The 17,935-nt window shown below is 42.5% G+C and overlaps 1 protein-coding gene across 1 annotated transcript in view; it reads right to left on the minus strand.

Annotated features, from left to right (window-relative positions):
* Window positions 1-1,290: 1,290 nt before the first annotated feature.
* LOC111981623 (rod cGMP-specific 3',5'-cyclic phosphodiesterase subunit beta-like) overlaps window positions 1,291-17,935 on the minus strand; it is a 23,978-nt gene continuing 7,333 nt past the window's right edge. Inside the window, exons 10-22 of the mRNA XM_024012994.2 lie at window positions 11,020-11,163; window positions 10,849-10,914; window positions 10,546-10,692; window positions 10,219-10,326; window positions 9,718-9,827; window positions 9,436-9,523; window positions 9,228-9,328; window positions 5,301-5,408; window positions 5,119-5,182; window positions 4,914-4,988; window positions 4,752-4,835; window positions 4,415-4,538; window positions 1,291-4,295 (exon numbers count right to left, since the gene is read on the minus strand). Coding sequence (XP_023868762.1) covers window positions 4,270-4,295; window positions 4,415-4,538; window positions 4,752-4,835; window positions 4,914-4,988; window positions 5,119-5,182; window positions 5,301-5,408; window positions 9,228-9,328; window positions 9,436-9,523; window positions 9,718-9,827; window positions 10,219-10,326; window positions 10,546-10,692; window positions 10,849-10,914; window positions 11,020-11,163 — 1,245 coding nt within the window. The 3' untranslated portion in view covers window positions 1,291-4,269. The remainder of the gene's footprint in view (window positions 4,296-4,414; window positions 4,539-4,751; window positions 4,836-4,913; window positions 4,989-5,118; window positions 5,183-5,300; window positions 5,409-9,227; window positions 9,329-9,435; window positions 9,524-9,717; window positions 9,828-10,218; window positions 10,327-10,545; window positions 10,693-10,848; window positions 10,915-11,019; window positions 11,164-17,935) is intronic.

Here is a 17,935-nt window from a genome sequence, read left to right on the forward strand (position 1 = left end):
TTCTGCCAAAAGACGATTGAAAGTCAACCAGTTTAGATAGAGGTCAATACTTTTAAGCTGGGTAACGTTAAATCAACTAATCAATTTTCCTTTATTTCAGACGGCAAGGTGGTCATTCTTGCTCATTGGCATGTTCTATGGCAAACAGAGATATGGTCAGTAAAATTACGTTTTTAATTTATTTGGCATGCGCTTTTATCCAGAGCGACTTACAAAAGCAATTAGGGTTAAGTGCCTTGCTCAAGGGCACATCAACAGATTTTTCACCTAGTCGGCTTGGGGATTCAATCCAGTGATCCTTTGGGCTACTGGCCCAACGCTCTTAACCGCTAGGCTACCTGCCTCCCTACAAGATTGTGTTAATGTCACCCGAGGGTATTTTGAATGATCATAATTGTAATGTTACTGAATGTCATCTCTGCATTTCCGTAGACTATCTGAAGCCAAGAGCTGAGGAAGAGAGGCGTGTTGAGGAAGCAGAGAAGAAGATACGGGAGGAACAGGAAAAAATAGCCAAAGCACTTGCGGAAGGTAAATAGTAAACCCATCAGAATTTTAGGGGAGATGAATTGCTGATGGTATCATACAGGTCTTATCATGCTTGGATAACTGTTGATCTCAGGCAGCTGTATAGGCATAGCAGCAGATATTTCGACCAACCTTTTCTTTGCGATACTTTCTTTGTCCTCGATTAGGCGAGTTATAAACTTGTGTGTCTAGTTACAGGTGGTACTCCAAAAAACAGAATATTCAGAACAATAAAATCTTACTTGATTAATTTTATTCATTGGACCTTTATTTTAAGTGTGTAAGTCTTTGTTTTGGTCACACTGTGACACACTGTCATCTACCTCTACACTTGGCCACGTCGCATAGAAATGACTTGTTCCTGCAAAGATGTTGGAAAATGCGAGATGTGCGGTAGCTTCGATGATGAGGAACCTCTTCACGCGGTGCAAAAAGTAGATTTTGTGTTTTTCTAAATATTCTCTGGTTTTTGGAGTACCACCTGCAACTGGACACAGAAGTTTATAAGGCAACGTTGCCTCTCCTAATCGAGAACGAAGAAAGGGTCACCAAGAAAAAGTTATTTGAAAAATCTCCTGCTATGCCTATACAGCTGCTGAGATCAATGGTTATCTCAGCATAAGAACTCTATGATACCATCAGCTCGAGGATGCCGTGAAGATGTAACTGAAGAAATGTTTGATTTGAGCATGGAGTGTGAAGCATGTTTTTTCTTTTCTCCCCCACAGCCTCTGAAGACACTATCCTGAAATGAACTTATGGATCTACTCTGTCATGTTAGAAGAAGAATAAATGAATGATAAACATAATTATTTGAATGTATTACAGAATTCTTCTCTGGTATATCTGTTTAGATGGTAATGTGCTTACAATTATTAGTATAATACTAACAACTTCCAGTACTCTCCAAACCCATCCAAAATGTGTTTTGACATCCAAATTCAACCAGATGTCGAATTTCTTTTACCCAGATGTTTCACAAATTTACTCTGTGAAACATTTTTGTATCATTTTAATCTCAAATCGGAAAACGTTTGTCTATACCCTTGTGTATTCTACTGTCTAAATGGAGAGGAATAAATAGTAAAGCTAACTGTCTCGTTCCCAGGTGTATACTGTATGTCTGGGACTGTCGCCCTGCCCTTCAATGATAGGAGGTAGGACTAGGTTGTAATCCAGGCCTAGTTTAGTATAAATCCCAGGATTCAGGTCATAGGCAATCTAAGAAAGTGCTGAGTCAACACTACTGCCACACACTCTTCTGCCTAGCTTCATCCATGGAGATAGATTGAGGACTCTAGTGCCGAAATGCAGACGCCATTTTGGGACAGATAAATGATGCGATGTCTAAGTGTATGGGTTTAACACAGAATAGTCATCTACCTGGCCAATTTGTGATTTACATTCATGAATATTTGACATGCACATACTTTTTCTATAATTGAAAGCATTTTGTTGTAACTTGTTCTTGCATTTCTATCTGTATGCTGCTGGGCCAGGGGTAACTTAGATACTTTGACCCAACCTCTGGCCATATGCATACAAACAATAGGATATTTTACAAATTAGGTTTCCTGTTATATGAAACTAACAAGATACCATTAGACAAAATGTATCCTTTAAAAATTAATTTGCTTTATATTGGTAATTGTAGATAGCACATACAGAGCTTCAGAATTCTGGTCATATTTACATGCAAATATTTGTAACAGCAAATTGGGGAATAAAATGTTAGTTGCAATTTTTAATGGTATGATATTGGAAAGATTAAGCAAAAATAATTCTAATAAATGGGTACTTGATATTTAGTTTAATGTCGGCACAGAGCATAACAGTAATGTTGCACTGTCGTTCATAGAGAATCTATGTATTACCTATTAATCATCTGAAAAAATAAACTATAATTTAAATATATTTACAGCAGGAGACTATTTACAAATGATTACATCTATCAAAGCATAGATACCCCATAGAGAGTGGGGCTGCTATAAGAACATGATTATTCTTTGTTCATAACGAGTACTAGGAGATTCTATGGATCCACTGAGTCGGCTCGTATCAGAATCAAGGCCACTGGCTTCAATAACTCTACTGAGGGATGGGACTTGGACCATTATCCTCAGTGGACCATTTGGAAGTCCATCCATATTGTTATAAATCATACACACACGTCATTTGAGACATATTGTATCTTGTTTTTACCTTAAAAGTATGTCTTATTCAAATATTCTAAAATAAACAGTGAACAGTTACATATTGAGAATTATTGTTTTTTCAAAATGAAGCATTACTAGTTCAGTGTTGGTAGCCAGGGACTGGAACAGACCTTCCTGAAAATGTCAACTCCTTTCTCTCCTATCTCAGTACAATACATTTTAAATGTACACACACAGAGAATCTCGACTGTCTTGACTTCAGTCTTTCTATAATATTTACCTTGCTGTACTTAAACAGCACGGGACAATACAGTAACAATTAGTTGACAGCAAAACTATCACATAGCAACCTGCAACAAGGGGTAACATTACCCTGTAATGGAGTGAAATCATAAAACATACATAAATACTGTGGGTGCTTTTTTTGTCCTATTTCACACATGTACAAGTGTGTATTAATACTCATGTGAATTGGAAATGTGTTTTTTGCATATCCCAACCCCCTCAGAGAATGGGGTCATGGCCAGAGTTTGCCATTATCAATGGTGAACCTGGAGCAATTAGGGTTAAGTGCCTTGCTCAAGGGCACAGACAGATGTTTCACCTTGTCTGCTCAGGAGTTCGAACTAGCGACCTTTCGGTTACTGGCCCAACGATCTAACCGCTCGTGTAGCTACCGCCATGGCGTATGTGGACGCTAACCTTACTACTGCATAATCTACCTTTGATTACCATTAGGGTAAACACATTCTCTCATGTAATTGATGACTGACTGGAAGGTATGAAGAACAACGTATGTCACGGTAATTACACTGTTGATGTAATATTGGATTCTTGATGAATCCACCAACATTTTGTATAATAACTGCCCCTGAATAAGGCAGTTAACCCACTGTTCCTCGGCCGTCATTGAAAATAAGAATTTGTTCTTAACTGACTTGCCTAGTTAAATAAAGGTAAAATACATTTTCTTTTAAATACAGAATACTGTTAAAGTATTTATTATTTAACAGTACTCTGTATAAAAATGATTGAATGAGAAGCAATGCATATTAATGTTATATTCATAGGACATTCCACATATGTTTAGAAACAAATATTTCAGAATTTAGTGATTTCTTGTTCCTTAAATTGGTTGATAAAGACCTTCAGGAACTTAGTGTACATACGTTTAAAAAGTTCAAAGTGGTACAAAAAAACAAAAACAATAAGACGCATACTCTCCACACGTCTACTTGCTATCAGAACGTGCAGGATTCCTCCGAAGGTCGTGAAACATATTGACAGGGGTAACATCTAAAATGTGCATTTGCCAATGCAACTAATGACAACTACCCTTCAACTGAAGGAGGAAACTTGACTGTTGTGTCCATAATGTGCCAACATGGGTCTGTAACCAGCAGGTCCAACGGCTTTTCTGCGTGACTGCTAAATAGTCCCTCTGGCTCTTCTCCAAGGCTCTGATGCTGTGAGTGCAGGCTGTCTTTCCACAGCTGCTCTGAGGTGAGGCTGGCACTGCCCCGGGCCGGCAGCAAGACTGTGTGGCTGTGATGTATCCTGGAGTGATCTACCTCCAAAACGGGCTCTAGCACACTGAGCACGTCTTGGACCCTGTACATTACAAGAATAGAAAATAAAGTACGTGTTAAGGATCATCTGTGTTACTTTTACTGCAGACAAAATGCTCTCTAAACTACAGAGCAATAATGCAATATATCCTACACTCTGACCTGACTGGGCTTCCAGGATGGCCTGCTTGGCCTCGTACTCTTCCTGCTTGGCCTTCCACTCCTTCCTGTTGTTCAGGAGGCCATCATACATCGGCTGGATGGCCGGATGGAAGCGAGACAATTCCTGATGGAAAAATAAACGAAACATAAACTAGCGAGCTCTATTTCTGACAGTCAAGCCAGCTAATGAAATAATGCTTGTTTGAATGACAGTTGTGCATTTGGTTATTCTATACATCCAATAGAAAGGTATGATTCATGGTTTACTTTGTGCTTATCAATAGATGTGAAGCTGAGAGATGTAGCTAGTCTGAAAAAGTGGTAGTACATACTGTACCTTGTAGATGAATGTGCAGACAAAGTCAATGAAACCACATTGCAGTTTGGGCAGTTGGCCAGCGCAGTTTCTGTCCATCATGGTCTGGAGGAAAGGAGGGAGAAAAACATGATTAAACGCACAACACACACACACACACACACACACAACGGATATACTCACAATGGGTTGTTTTTCAAGAACTTCCCTTTCCAAGTCACCCTGCTCCCAGAACTCAGCTGCTTCAAACAGCGCCACCTGGATGAAGCCAGACAGTCCCAAGTATTTCACTATGTTGGACATCTTTATTGATTTACAGAAGCACAAAAGCTTCTGCTAAAATGTCTTCAAGGTATATAATTAGGCTATAATCTGAGGATCTCCTCACCTTGCTTTGCACCTCCCATGGTTTAGTGATGGCTGACAGGTCACATGCTGTCATCATCATGGCCCTTTGAGGGGAATTATTGAAGGTTCAGAACAAAGTAGAAGTGCTAAGATAAGATCCAATGTGCATGTTACATATTCCACTATCACTACAATCCTCCCCCTACCATGAACTGCACTCACAAAACAATCTCTTTCCTGGTCGTCTCCAGTGACATCCAGTCCACCCACTTCTTCTCATCTTCGTAGGTCTTTGATAGGTCAACAATCTTCTGGAACATTGTTCGCTTCCTGGTGACATTGGAAAATATCCAAACAAAGATTTATACATTCTGTTAAAGTTATAAGCTGTGCATTGTGAAATCTTGTTTCTGCAACTTTACAGGGCTAAGTAGGCATGAACGTTGCAGCTAAATCTGTGAAAAACAAATATTTGGATTAACAGTGCTTCAATATGCAGAGAAAGAGTCCACATTGACAACAATACATTCTTCCTAAGATTTCTATAGTGCATAGAAAACGTATTGCAGTTAATTACATACACTTTTTTTGCATTAACACTCCTGTACTCTCAAGCAAACACACTGGACACTACCCACACACTCACACATACTTATACTGACACCCCAACACACACACACATACAGTACACACAATTACATGTACAGTTGAAGTCAGAAGTTTATACACCTTAGCCAAATATATTTAAACTCAGTTTAGACAATTCCTGACATTTAATCAGAGTAAAAATTCCTTGTCTTAGGTCAGTTAGGATCACCACTTTATTTTCAGAATATGAAATGTCAGAATAGAGATATTAGAGAGAATTAGTAGAGATAATTATTTATTTCATCTTTTATTTATTTAATCACATTCCCAGTGGATCAGAAGTGGCCACTCAATTAATATTTGGTAGCATTGCCTTTAAATTGTTTAACTTGTGTCAAATGTTTTGGGTAGCCTTTCACAAGCTTCCCACAATAAGTTTGGTGAATTTTAGCCCATTCCTCCTGACAGAGCTGGTGTAACTGAGTCAGGTTTGTAGGCCTCCTTGCTCGCACACGCTTTTTCAGTTCTGCCCACACATTTTCTATAAGATTTGGGTCAGGGGTTTGTGATGGCCACTCCAATACCTTCACTTTGTTGTCCTTAAGCCATTTTACAACAGCTTTGGAAGTATGCTTGGGGTCATTGTCCATTTGYAAGACCCATTTTTCAACAAGCTTTAACTTCCTGACTGATGTCTTGAGATGTTTCTTCAATATCGTGCAGCAAAGCACCCCCACAACATGATGCTACCACCCCTGTGCTTCACGGTTGGGATGGTGTTCTTCGGCTTGCAAGCCTCCCTCTTTTTCCTCCAAACATAACGATGGTCATTATGGCCAAACAGTTCTATTTTTGTTTCATCAGACCGGAGGACATTTCTCCAAAAAGTACAATCTTTGTCCCCATGTGCAGTTGCAAAACGTAGTCTGGCTTTTTTATGGCGGTTTTAGAGCATTGGCTTCTTCCTTGCCTAGCGGCCTTTCAGGTTATGTCGATATAGGACTTGTTTTACTGTGGATATAGATACTTTTGTACCGGTTTCCTCCAGCATCTTCACAAGGTCCTTTGCTGCTGTTCTGGGATTGATTTGCACTTTTCGCACCAAAGTACGTTCATCTCTAGGAGACAGAACGCGTCTCCTTCCTGAGCGGTATGACGTCTATGACGGCTGCTCCCAAGGATGACCCAGACTTGTGGAGGTCTACAATTGTTTTTCTGAGGTCTTGGCTGATTTTTTTTTATTTTCCCATGATGTCAAGCAAAGAGGCACTGAGTTTGAAGGTAGGCCTTGAAATACATTCACAGGTACACCTTCAATTGACTCAAATTATGTCAATTAGCCTATCAGAAGCTTCTAAAGCCATGACATTATTTTCTGGAATTTTCCAAGCTGTTTAAAGGCTCAGTCAACTTAGTGTATGTAATCTTCTGACCCACTGGAATTGTGATACAGTGAATTATAAGTGAAATAATCTGTCTGTAAACAATTGTTGTAAAAATTACTTGTGTCATGCACAAAGTAGATGTCCTAACCGACTTGCCAAAACTATAGTTTGTTTAAAAATAAATTTGTGGAGTGGTTGAATAACGAGTTTTAATGACTCCAACCTAAGTGTATGTAAACTTCCGACTTCAAATGTACGTCCACATAACACATGCACACATGCATACTGACTACACACACACACACACTTTCACACTCATCACATGCGCTGCTGCTACTGTCTATGATCTATTCTGTTGCCTCGGCACTTTACCCCTTTTTTAAATTGTTTTTATTTAACGTTTATTTAACCCCTACGTGTGTGTACCTCAATTACCTTGAACCCTGCACACTGTCTCGGTACTCCTTGTATACTGTATAGCCACGCTATTTTTACTCGTTATTGTTATTCACTGTGTATCTATTCCTCATGTCACTGTTTCTATTATTACACTGAACAGCTGAAGGAAGAATGTGTTGGTCCCATGTTTCATATTCAACCTAATATAAGGTAGGTGTACCACTGTTGGGTGTACTCAGTGTATTATTCATGTCCAGATAGATTTGGGTGAATTTGCTGGACTAAAAATATATACTGAACCAAAATATAAACGAAACATGTAAAGTGTTGGTCCCATGTTTCATAAATTGAAATAAAAGATCACAGACATTTACCATAAGCACAAAAAGCTTATTTCTCTAAAAATGCTTTAACAAATTTGTTTACATCCCTGTTAGTGAGCATTTCTCCTTTGCCTAGATAATCCATCCACCTGACAGGTGTGGCATATCAAGAAGCTGATTAAAGTATATGTGTGCACCTTGTGCTGGGGACAGTAAAAGGCCACTCTAAAATGTGCAGTTTTGTCACACAACACAATGCCAAATATGTCTCAAGTTTTGAAGGAGCGTGCAGTTGGCATGCCTACTACAGGAATGTCCACCCAAGCTGTTGCCAGAAAATTGACTGTTCATTTCTCTACCATAAGTCGCCTCCAATGTCATTTTAGAGAATTTGGCAGTATGTCTAGCTGGCCTCACAACCGCAGACCATGTGTAACCACGCCAACCCAGGACCTCCACATCCGGCTTCTTCACCTGCGGGATTGTCTGAGACCAGCCACCTGGACAGCTGATGAAACTGTAGATTTGCACAACCAAAGAATTTCTGCACAAACTGTCAGAAACCATCTCAGGGAAGCTCATCTGTATGCTCATTGTCCTCACCAGGGTCTTGACCTGACTGCAGTTAGGCGTCGGAAAATGCTCACCTTCGATGGCCACTGGCACGCTGGAGAAATGTGCTCTTACCAGATGAATCCCGGGTTTCAACTACCGGGCCGATGGCAGCGTGTATGGTGTCGTGTGGATGAGCGGTTTGCTGATGTCAAGGTTGTGAACAGAGTGCCCCATGGTGGTGGTGGTGTTATGGTATGGGCAGGCATAAGCTATGGCCCACTAACACAATTGCATTTTATCGTGTCATTCATCCACCGCCATCACCTCATGTTTCAGCATGATAATGCACAGCCCCATGTCGCAAGGATCTGTACACAATTCCTGGAAGCTGAAAATGTCACAGTTCTTCCATGGCCTGCATACTCACCAGACATGTTACCCATTGAGCATGTTTGGGATGCTCTTTAATGACGTGTACTACAGTGTGTTCGAGTTCCCGTCAACATCCAGCAACTTCGCACAGCCATTGAAGAGGATTGGGACAACATTCCACAAGCCACAATCAGCAGCCTGATAATTTATATGCGAAGGACATGTGTTACGCTGCATGAGGAAAATGGTGGTCTGATCCACGCCCCTACCTTTTTTAAGGTATCTGTGACCAACACTGTATTCCCAGTCATGTGAAATCCTTAGATTAGTGCTGATTTCCTTATAGGAATTGTAGGAATTGTAACTCAGTAAAATATTTGAAATTGTTTAATGTTTAGTTTATATTTTTGTTCAGTGTGTTTTTATCTTTACCTCTGCATTGTTGGAAAAAGAGCCGTAAGTAAGCATTTCACTAGTCTACACCTGTTGTTTACGAAGCATGTGACAAATAAAAGGCTATTACTCACTTGAAATAGAGTTGCAAGTCTGTTGCAATGATGGCAATGTCCAGGAGGTGGATTGCATGCTCGTTCTGTCTTCTGTTGAGGTTCTGGTAGATATTCAAGGACTGACGAAAGCATCATGTGATCAACATGGAAGCAAAGAGTACCAATAAATAAATAATTGACATCAAAGGTGCTACTGCAGTAGTTGAGAAATAAAAGCCTAACGTACCTCGTCTGCCAGAAGGAACTTGCTAAATTCTAGATGATGCCTCTCCAGGACAGACGAGCCATGAAGCTTGGCTAGCGGGTTACCAGATCTGTCGATGAGGAGGAACCAGACTACTCACTGTACAGGGAGCTCGTCATAAGCCATTCATCACACAAAGCTAATCCAAGTGCTTCTCTACATTTATAGTTGCGATGAGAGAGATAGTAAAAGAAGAGACCTAGAGATATATGAAGGGCTGGTTGTACCAACTCTCAGAGAGCAGAGATTCCCAGGAGTACTCACTTCACCTGGAAGAGGTTGTTTGTCCCCCTGTGGTCGATATCATGGAGAAAAGCAGATGTGATCATGGCCATCACCTCCAGATCTGTGTAGTATCTTTTCAGGTTCCCTGTCTGACACAAAAAAACACAGCAGTTTGACATTCAGAATTAGAGATGTCTTTTAAATATGTCTTTCAGTTAAGTTTTTGGGCAAATACAGATGGTTGTCGCAGAGAATATTCCTGTGCAGCAGAAAATGCCAATTGTAGTATATTTGATGTTTAAAAAGGCTTCTAAAGTTCGTAATACCCATTTTAAAATGTCAGACTTGATTTATTCTAACAAAAAGCATATCAACCCCAACAAAAAATTCCATTAATTATAATTCACATTTCATGTTGCTGCAGGATTATGTTCCTGCTGTGAGAAACTGGTCAAATTAGGATATCTGTAAGAAAATATGCCTATTATTTTCTGTGAGACAAAATAAAGTACATTACTACTGAGGCTTAAGCACCCCTACCGTCAACAGTGTGAACATAGTCTGCCCAACATTGAAACCGTGGCGCCAGTTGTGATAGGTGATTTTCCTGTAGCCTTTGCTGATAGAGAACAGGAAGCGCACCAGAACCTGTTGAAATAAATAAAGATGCCTGATGGTTTTCATGGCATTTGGAAGTAGAGCATTAGAACATAAACAGATATTATGGGAGACCAATAAATTAACTAATGGCAAACAGCATACCTACATGTTCATATATACAGTATATTCAGAGTATTTGCTCAAATTGACACTTCCCCAGCATTGAAAGATGTTGCAGTACAGATCATGATTGTACAGTAACGTCACCTCCTGTGGAACCTGGAACTTCTTGACCACTCCGACCTCATAGTACATCTGAATCCCACACATCACCAGCTCCAGCTCTGTGCAGTCAAAGTCAGAGAACCCAAACTCGTAGATCTCAAACTTCTTGGGGCCGGGTAGTTCTTTTTTCTGTGTTATAATGCATGATTATTATGGCATTATTAACAGCAAACTAAACATACGGCCATATGAATGTAGAGGTTTCAAATACAGGCCTACTGTTCCAGTTAATCTGGAACCAGATGATGACCAAACTGTTATTCTACAAATATAACGTGGTAATACCAGAATCTGCAGAAACTCATCCTCTTCACAGTCACAGGGCTCTCTGTCGAAATACTGCCTGGTTTTCTAACATACATGAAACAACAATGAGTGTCAAACATTAAAACAATACTTCTCATATAAAGGGGGTTAGATCTTTGGTGTGTACAATATCTTTGAGCAAGTCTTCACCAGGATTTTCTGTATTTCGTCATCACGGCACTTGACGTGGTAGAGAACCATGTCCTGGGCTATGTCTTTCCGGTTCTCCATCATTTTCATCCTGTCATTAGTGTCTGTGTTGAGGTGGGACCAGCCCAGGAAGTTAGTCATAGCCTGGGGAGACAGACAGAAACAATGTCATTCAGAGTAGGTTTATTCAGTAGCCAACATGGTGAAACTTGGTGAAGACTTGAAAGTCCTGAAGAAGACGAGTGGGGAAGGTGGGCAACAACACCTCCACCACACTGGTCCTCAATACGTGGGCCCCACAGGGGAGCGTTCTCAGCACTCTCCTGTACTCCATGTTCACCAATGACTCCCTCTAAATCAACAAAATGAAGGAGATGATCGTGGACTACAGGAGACAGCAGAGAGAGCACACCCCCATTCCACATCGACGGGGCCGTAGTGCAGAGGGTCAAAAGCTTCAAGTTCCTCAGCATGCACAATACTGAAAGGGTCCCTTCACACAGACAACAAGATGAAGATGGTGCAACAGCGCCTTTTTAACCTCAGGAGGCTGACGAAATTCGGCTTGGCCCCTAAGACCCTTACAAACTTCTACAGATGCACCACTGAGAGCATTGTAGGCCTGTACCACCCGCCTGGTATGGCAATTGCACTTCTCACAACCGCAGGGCTCTCCAGAGGGTGCTGCAATCTGCCCATCACATCACTGCCTACCCTGCAGGATATCTACAGCACCCGGTGTCACAGGAACACTAAGAATATCATCAAGGACCTCAGCCACCCGAGCCACGGCTTGTTCACCGCGCTACCATCTAGAAGGCGGAGACAGTACAGGTGCAACAAAGCTGAGACTGAGAAACAGCTTCTATCTCCAGACCATGCTAATAATACAAATAAAATATACATTATTGAAATTCACTCTGCCCTGAACTTCAGTCACTGTTCTAGCCGGCTACCACCCAGTACTCTACCTTTAACCTTTGAGACTGCTGTCCAATTTACACTGATAACTGGTCACTTTATTGATGTTTACATACTGTTTTACCCATTTTACCCATATATATATATACACGCTACCGTTCAAAAGTTTGGGGTCACTGAGAAATGTCCTATTTTTTGAAAGAAAAGCACATTTTTTGTCCTTTAAAATAACATCAAATTGATCAGAAATACAGTGTAGACATTGTTAATGTTGTAAATGTCTATTCTAGCTGGAAACAGCTGATTTTTAATGGAATATCTACATAGGCATGCAGAGGCCCATTATCAGCAACCATCACTCCTGTGTTCCAATGGCACGTTATGTTAGCTAATCCAACTTTATAATTTTAAAAGGCTAATTGATCATTAGAAAACCCTTTTGCAATTATGTTAGCACAGCTGAAAACTGTTGTTCTGATTAAAGAAGCAATAAAACGGTCCTTCTTTAGACTGGTTGAGTATCTGGAGCAGCAGCATTTGTGGGTTCAATTACAGGCTCAAAATGGCCAGAAACAAAGGCTTTTCTTCAGTAACTCGTCAGTCTATTCTTGTTCTGAGAAATGAAGGCTATTCCATGCGAGAAATTGCCAAGAAACTGAAGATCTCGTACAACGCTGTGTACTACTCCCTTCACAGAACAGCGCAAACTGTTTCTAACCAGAATAGAAAGAGGAGTGGGAGGCCCTGGTGCACAACTGAGCAAGAGGACAAGTACATTAGTGTCTAGTTTGAGAAACAGATGCCTCACAAGTCCTCAACTGGTAGCTTCATTAAATAGTACCCGCAAAACACCAGTCTCAACGTCAACAGTGAAGAGGCGACTCCGGGATTCTGGCCATCCAGGCAGAGTTCCTCTGTCCAGTGTCTGTGTTCTTTTGCCCATCTTAATTTTTTCTTTTTATTGGCCAGTCTGAGATATGGGTTTTTCTTTGGAACTCTGCCTAGAAGGCCAGCATCCCGGAGTCGCCTCTTCACTGTTGACGTTGAGGCCGGTGTTTCATCAAGGATCTCTCTGTACTTGCTCCGTTCATCTTTGCCTCGATCCTGACTAGTCTCCCTTTCCCTGCTGCTGAAAAAATCCCCACAGCATGATGCTGCCACCACCATCATGCTTCACTGTAGGGATGGTGCCAGGTTTCCTCCAGACGTGGCGCTTGGCATTCAGGCCAAAGAGTTCAATATTGGTTTCATCAGACCGGAGAATCTTGTTTCTCATGGTCTGAGAGTCTTTAGGTGCCTTTTGGCAAACTCCAAGCAGGCTGTCATGTGCCTTTTACTGAAGAGTGGCTTCTGTCTGGCCACTCTACCATAAAGGCCTGATTGGTGTAGTGCTGCAGAGATGGTTGTCCTTCTGGAAGGTACTCCCATCTCCACAAAGTAATTCTAGAGCTCTGTCAGAGTGACCATTGGGTTCTTGGTCACCTCCCTGACCAAGGCCATTCTCCCCCGATTGCTCAGTTGGGCGGCCAGCTCTAGGAAGAGTCTTGGTGGTTCCAAAGTTCTTCCATTTAAGAATGATGGAGCCCTGGTCCAAGGCACTGCATCGCAATGCTAGCTGTGCCACTACAGATTCTTGGTTAAATTCCAGGCTCTGTCGCACCCGGCCGCGCCCGGGAGTCCCATGAGGTGGCGCACAATTGGCACAGCGTTGTGCGGGTTACGGGAGGGTTTGGCCGGCAGGGATGTCCTTGTCCCATCGCTCCCTAGTGACTCCTGTGGCAGGCTGGGCGCAGTGCATGCTGACATTTTAGAAAAAGCTGTTGCGCAAAAGCTGTTGCGCCTTCCTGAAGACAAAAAATGTATACGAAACGCTTCAGTCTGGTTTTAGACCCCATCATAGCACTGAGACTGCACTTGTGAAGGTGGTAAATTACCTTTTAATGGCGTCAGACCGAGGATCTGCATCTGTCCTCGTGCTCCTAGACCTTAGTTCTGCTTTAGATACATCGATCACCACAATCTTTTGGAGAGATTGGAAACCTACATTGGTCTACATGGACAAGTTCTGACCTGGTTTAGATTTTATCTGTCGGAAAGATAATTTTTTTTCTCTGTGGATGGTTTGTCCTCTGACAAATCAACTGTAAATTTCGGTGTTCCTCAAGGCTTCGTTTTAGGACCATTATTGTTTTCACTATATATTTTACCTCTTGGTGATGTCATTCGGAAACATAATGTTAACTTTCACTGCTATGCGGATGACACACAGCTGTACATTTCGATGAAACATGGTGAAGCCCCAAAATTGCCCTCCCTGGAAGCCTGTGTTTCAGTCTCGGACAAAACTCGGACAAAACAGAGATGCTTGTTCTAGGTCCCAAGAAACAAAGAGATGTTCTGTTGAATCTGACAATTAATCTTGATGGTTGTACAGTCGTCTCAAATAAAACTGTGAAGGACCTTGGCGTTACTCTGGACCCTGATCTCTCTTTTGACGAACATATCAAGACTGTTTCAAGGACAGCTTTTTTCCATCTACGTAACATTACAAAAATCAGAAACGTTCTGTCCAAAAATGATGCAGAAAAATGTATCCATGCTTTTGTCACTTCTAGGTTAGACTACTGCAATGCTCTACTTTCCGGCTACCCGGATAAATCACTAAATAAACTTCAGTTAGTGCTAAACACGGCTGATAGAATCTTGACTAGAACCAAAAAATTTGATCATATTACTCCAGTGCTAGCCTCTCTACACTGGCTTCCTGTTAAGGCAAGGGCTGATTTCAAGGTTTTACTGCTAACCTACAAAGCATTACATGGGCTTGCTCCTACCTATCTTTCCGATTTGGTCGGAAAGGCACTGGAGCAACGAACTGCCCTTGCTGTCTCTGCCTGGCTGGTTCCCCTCTCTCCACTAGGATTCTCTGCCTCTAACCCTATTACAGAGGCTGAGTCATTGGCTTACTGATGCTCTTCCATACCGTCCCTAGGAGGGGTGCGTCACTTGAGTGGGTTGAGTCACTGACGTGATCTTCCTGTCCAGGTTGGCGCACCCTGTGGCGGAGATCTTCGTGGGTTATACTCGGCCTTGTCTGAGGATGTTAAGTTGGTGGTTGAAGATATCTTTCTAGTGGTGTGGGGGCTGTGCTTTGGCAAAGTGGGTGGGGTTATATCCTGCCTGTTTGGCCCTGTCCGGGGATATTGTCAGACGGGGCCACAGTGTCTCCCGACCCCTCCTTTCTCAGCCTCCAGTATTTATTCTGCAGTAGTTTATGTGTCGGGGGGCTAGGGTCAGTCTGTTATATCTGGAGTATTTCTCCTGTCTAATGTCCTGTGTGAATTTAAGTATGCTCTCTCCAATTCTCTCTCTTTTTCTCTCTTTCTTTCTCTCTTTCTCTCTTTCTTTCTATCGGAGGACCTGAGCCCTAGGACCATGCCTCGGGACTACCTGGCCTGATGACTCCTTGCTGTCCCCAGTCCACCTGGCCGTGCTGCTGCTCCAGTTTCAACCTGTTCTGCCTGCGGCTATGGAACCCTGACCTGTTCACCGGACGTGCTACCTGTTCCAGACCTGCTGTTTTCAACTCTCTAGAGACAGCAGGAGTGGTAGAGATACTCTGAATGATCGGCTATGAAATGCCAACTGACATTTACTCCTGAGGTGCTGACCTGTTGCACCCTCGACAACTACTGTGATTATTATTATTTGACCCTGCTGGTCATCTATGAACATTTGAACATCTTGGCCATGTTCTGTTATACTCTCAATCCGGCACAGCCAGAAGAGACTGGCCACCCGTCATAGCCTGGTTCCTCTCTAGGTTTCTTCCTAGGTTCTTGCTCTTTCTAGGGAGTTTTTCCTAGCCACTGCTTTTCCCTTGCATTGCTTGCTGTTTGGGGTTTTAGGCTGGGTTTCTGTACAGCACTTTGTGACATCAGCTGATGTAAGAAGGGCTTTATAAATACATTTGATAGATTGATTGACACGGTTGCCATGTGTACGGTGTTTCCTCTGACACATTGGTGCGGCTGGCTTCCGGGTTAAGCGGGCATTGTGTCAAGAAGCAGTGCAGCTTGGTTGGGTTGTGTTTCGGTGGACACACGGCTCTCAACCTTCACCTCTCCTGAGTCCGTACGGGAGTTGCAGCGATGAGACAAGACTGTAACTACCAATTGGATTCTACGAAATTGGCGAGAGAAAGGTGTAAAATATAAAAGAATGATGGAGTCCACTGTGTTCTCGGGGACCTTCAATGCTGCAGAAATGTTTTGGTACCCTTCCCCAGATTTGTGCCTTGATACAATCCTGTCTCTGAGCTCTACGGACAATTCCTTTCTACCTGGCTTGGTTTTTGCTCTGACATGCACAGTCAACTGTGGGACCTTTATATAGACAGGTGCGTGCCTTTCCAATCCTGTCCAATCAATTGAATATACCACAGGTGTACTCCAATCAAATTGTAGAAACTTCTCAAGGATGATCAATGGATACAGGTTGCATCTGAGTATCAAAGCAAAGGATCTGAATACCTATTTAAATAAGGTATTTCTGTTTTTAATACATTTGCAAACATTTGTGAAAACCTGTTTTCACTTTGTCTTTGTATTGTGTGTAGATTTCTGAGGATGTTTTTTATTTCATCCATTTTTGAATAACAAAATATTGAAAAAGTTAAGGGGTCTGAATACTTTCTGAAGTCACTGTATATATATATTCCGGTCTCTGACATTGCTCGTTCTAATATCTCTTCATTAAAATATATTTCTGGATTATATGTGTATTGTTATTTTTTTTATTGCTAGGTATTTGTAACGGTGTTCCTCTCTCTCTTCATACGAAGAGGAGGAGTAGTGATTCGACCAAGGCGCAGCGGGTTGTGAATACATAATGATTTATTTACAAGAACAAAACGAACTATACTTGAAATGATACAAAATAACAAAACGAAAGTAGACAGACTTAGAACGACGAACTTACATGAAACACGAAGAACGAACGAACAAGTACTTACTACAAAACAAACGAACGAACGAAACAGTCCCGTATGGTGCAGACATATACACAGACACAGGAGACAACCACCCACAAACAAACAGTGTGAACAGCCAACCTATATATGGTTCTCAATCAGAGGAAAACGTAACACCTGTCTCTGATTGAGAACCATATAAGGCTGATTACCAGACCTAAACATAGAAACACAAAACATAGAAATGCCCACCCACACTCACGCCCTGACCGACTAACACATACAAAACAACAGAAAATAGGTCAGGAACGTGACATAACCCCCCCCTCAAGGTGCGAACTCCGGGCGCACCAGCACAAAGTCTAGGGGAGGGTCTGGGTGGGCATCGGACCACGGTGGTGGCTCAGGCTCTGGACGAGGTCCCCACCCCACCATAGTCGATCCCAGCTTCCTTAACCTCCTCAAAATGACCACCCTCTTATTTCCCCCACCTAATTTAAGGGGCAACACCAAGATAAAGGACAGCTCCGGGACAAGGTAGCTCAGGACAGAGGGATAGCTCAGGACAGAGAGGTAGCTCAGGATAGAGAGGTAGCTCAGGATAGAGAGGTAGCTCAGGATAGAGAGGTAGCTCAGGATAGAGGGGCAACTCCGGACTGAAGGGCAGCTCCGGACAGAGAGACAGCTCTGGACTGAGAGGCAGTTCTGGATAAATAGCCGCTTCGGGCTGAGGGGCAGCTCATGGCTGACTGACGGCTCTGGACGCTCATGGCAGGCTTGACGGCTCTGGAAGGCTCCATGGAGGCTGACGGCCTGGACGCTCATGGCAGGGAGGCTGAACGGCTCTGGACGCTCATGGCAGGCTGACGGCTCTGGACGCTCATGGCAGGCTGACGGCTCTGGACGCTCATGGCAGGCTGACGCGGCTCTAGACGCTCATAGGCTCGCTGACGGCTCTGGCTGCCATGGCTCGCTGACGGCTCTGGCTCCCATGGCTCGCTGACGGCTCTGGCTGCTCCATGG

Source organism: Salvelinus sp. IW2-2015, linkage group LG20 (assembly GCF_002910315.2).
Source record: "Salvelinus sp. IW2-2015 linkage group LG20, ASM291031v2, whole genome shotgun sequence".
In the NCBI taxonomy this organism is placed as follows: domain Eukaryota; kingdom Metazoa; phylum Chordata; class Actinopteri; order Salmoniformes; family Salmonidae; genus Salvelinus; species Salvelinus sp. IW2-2015.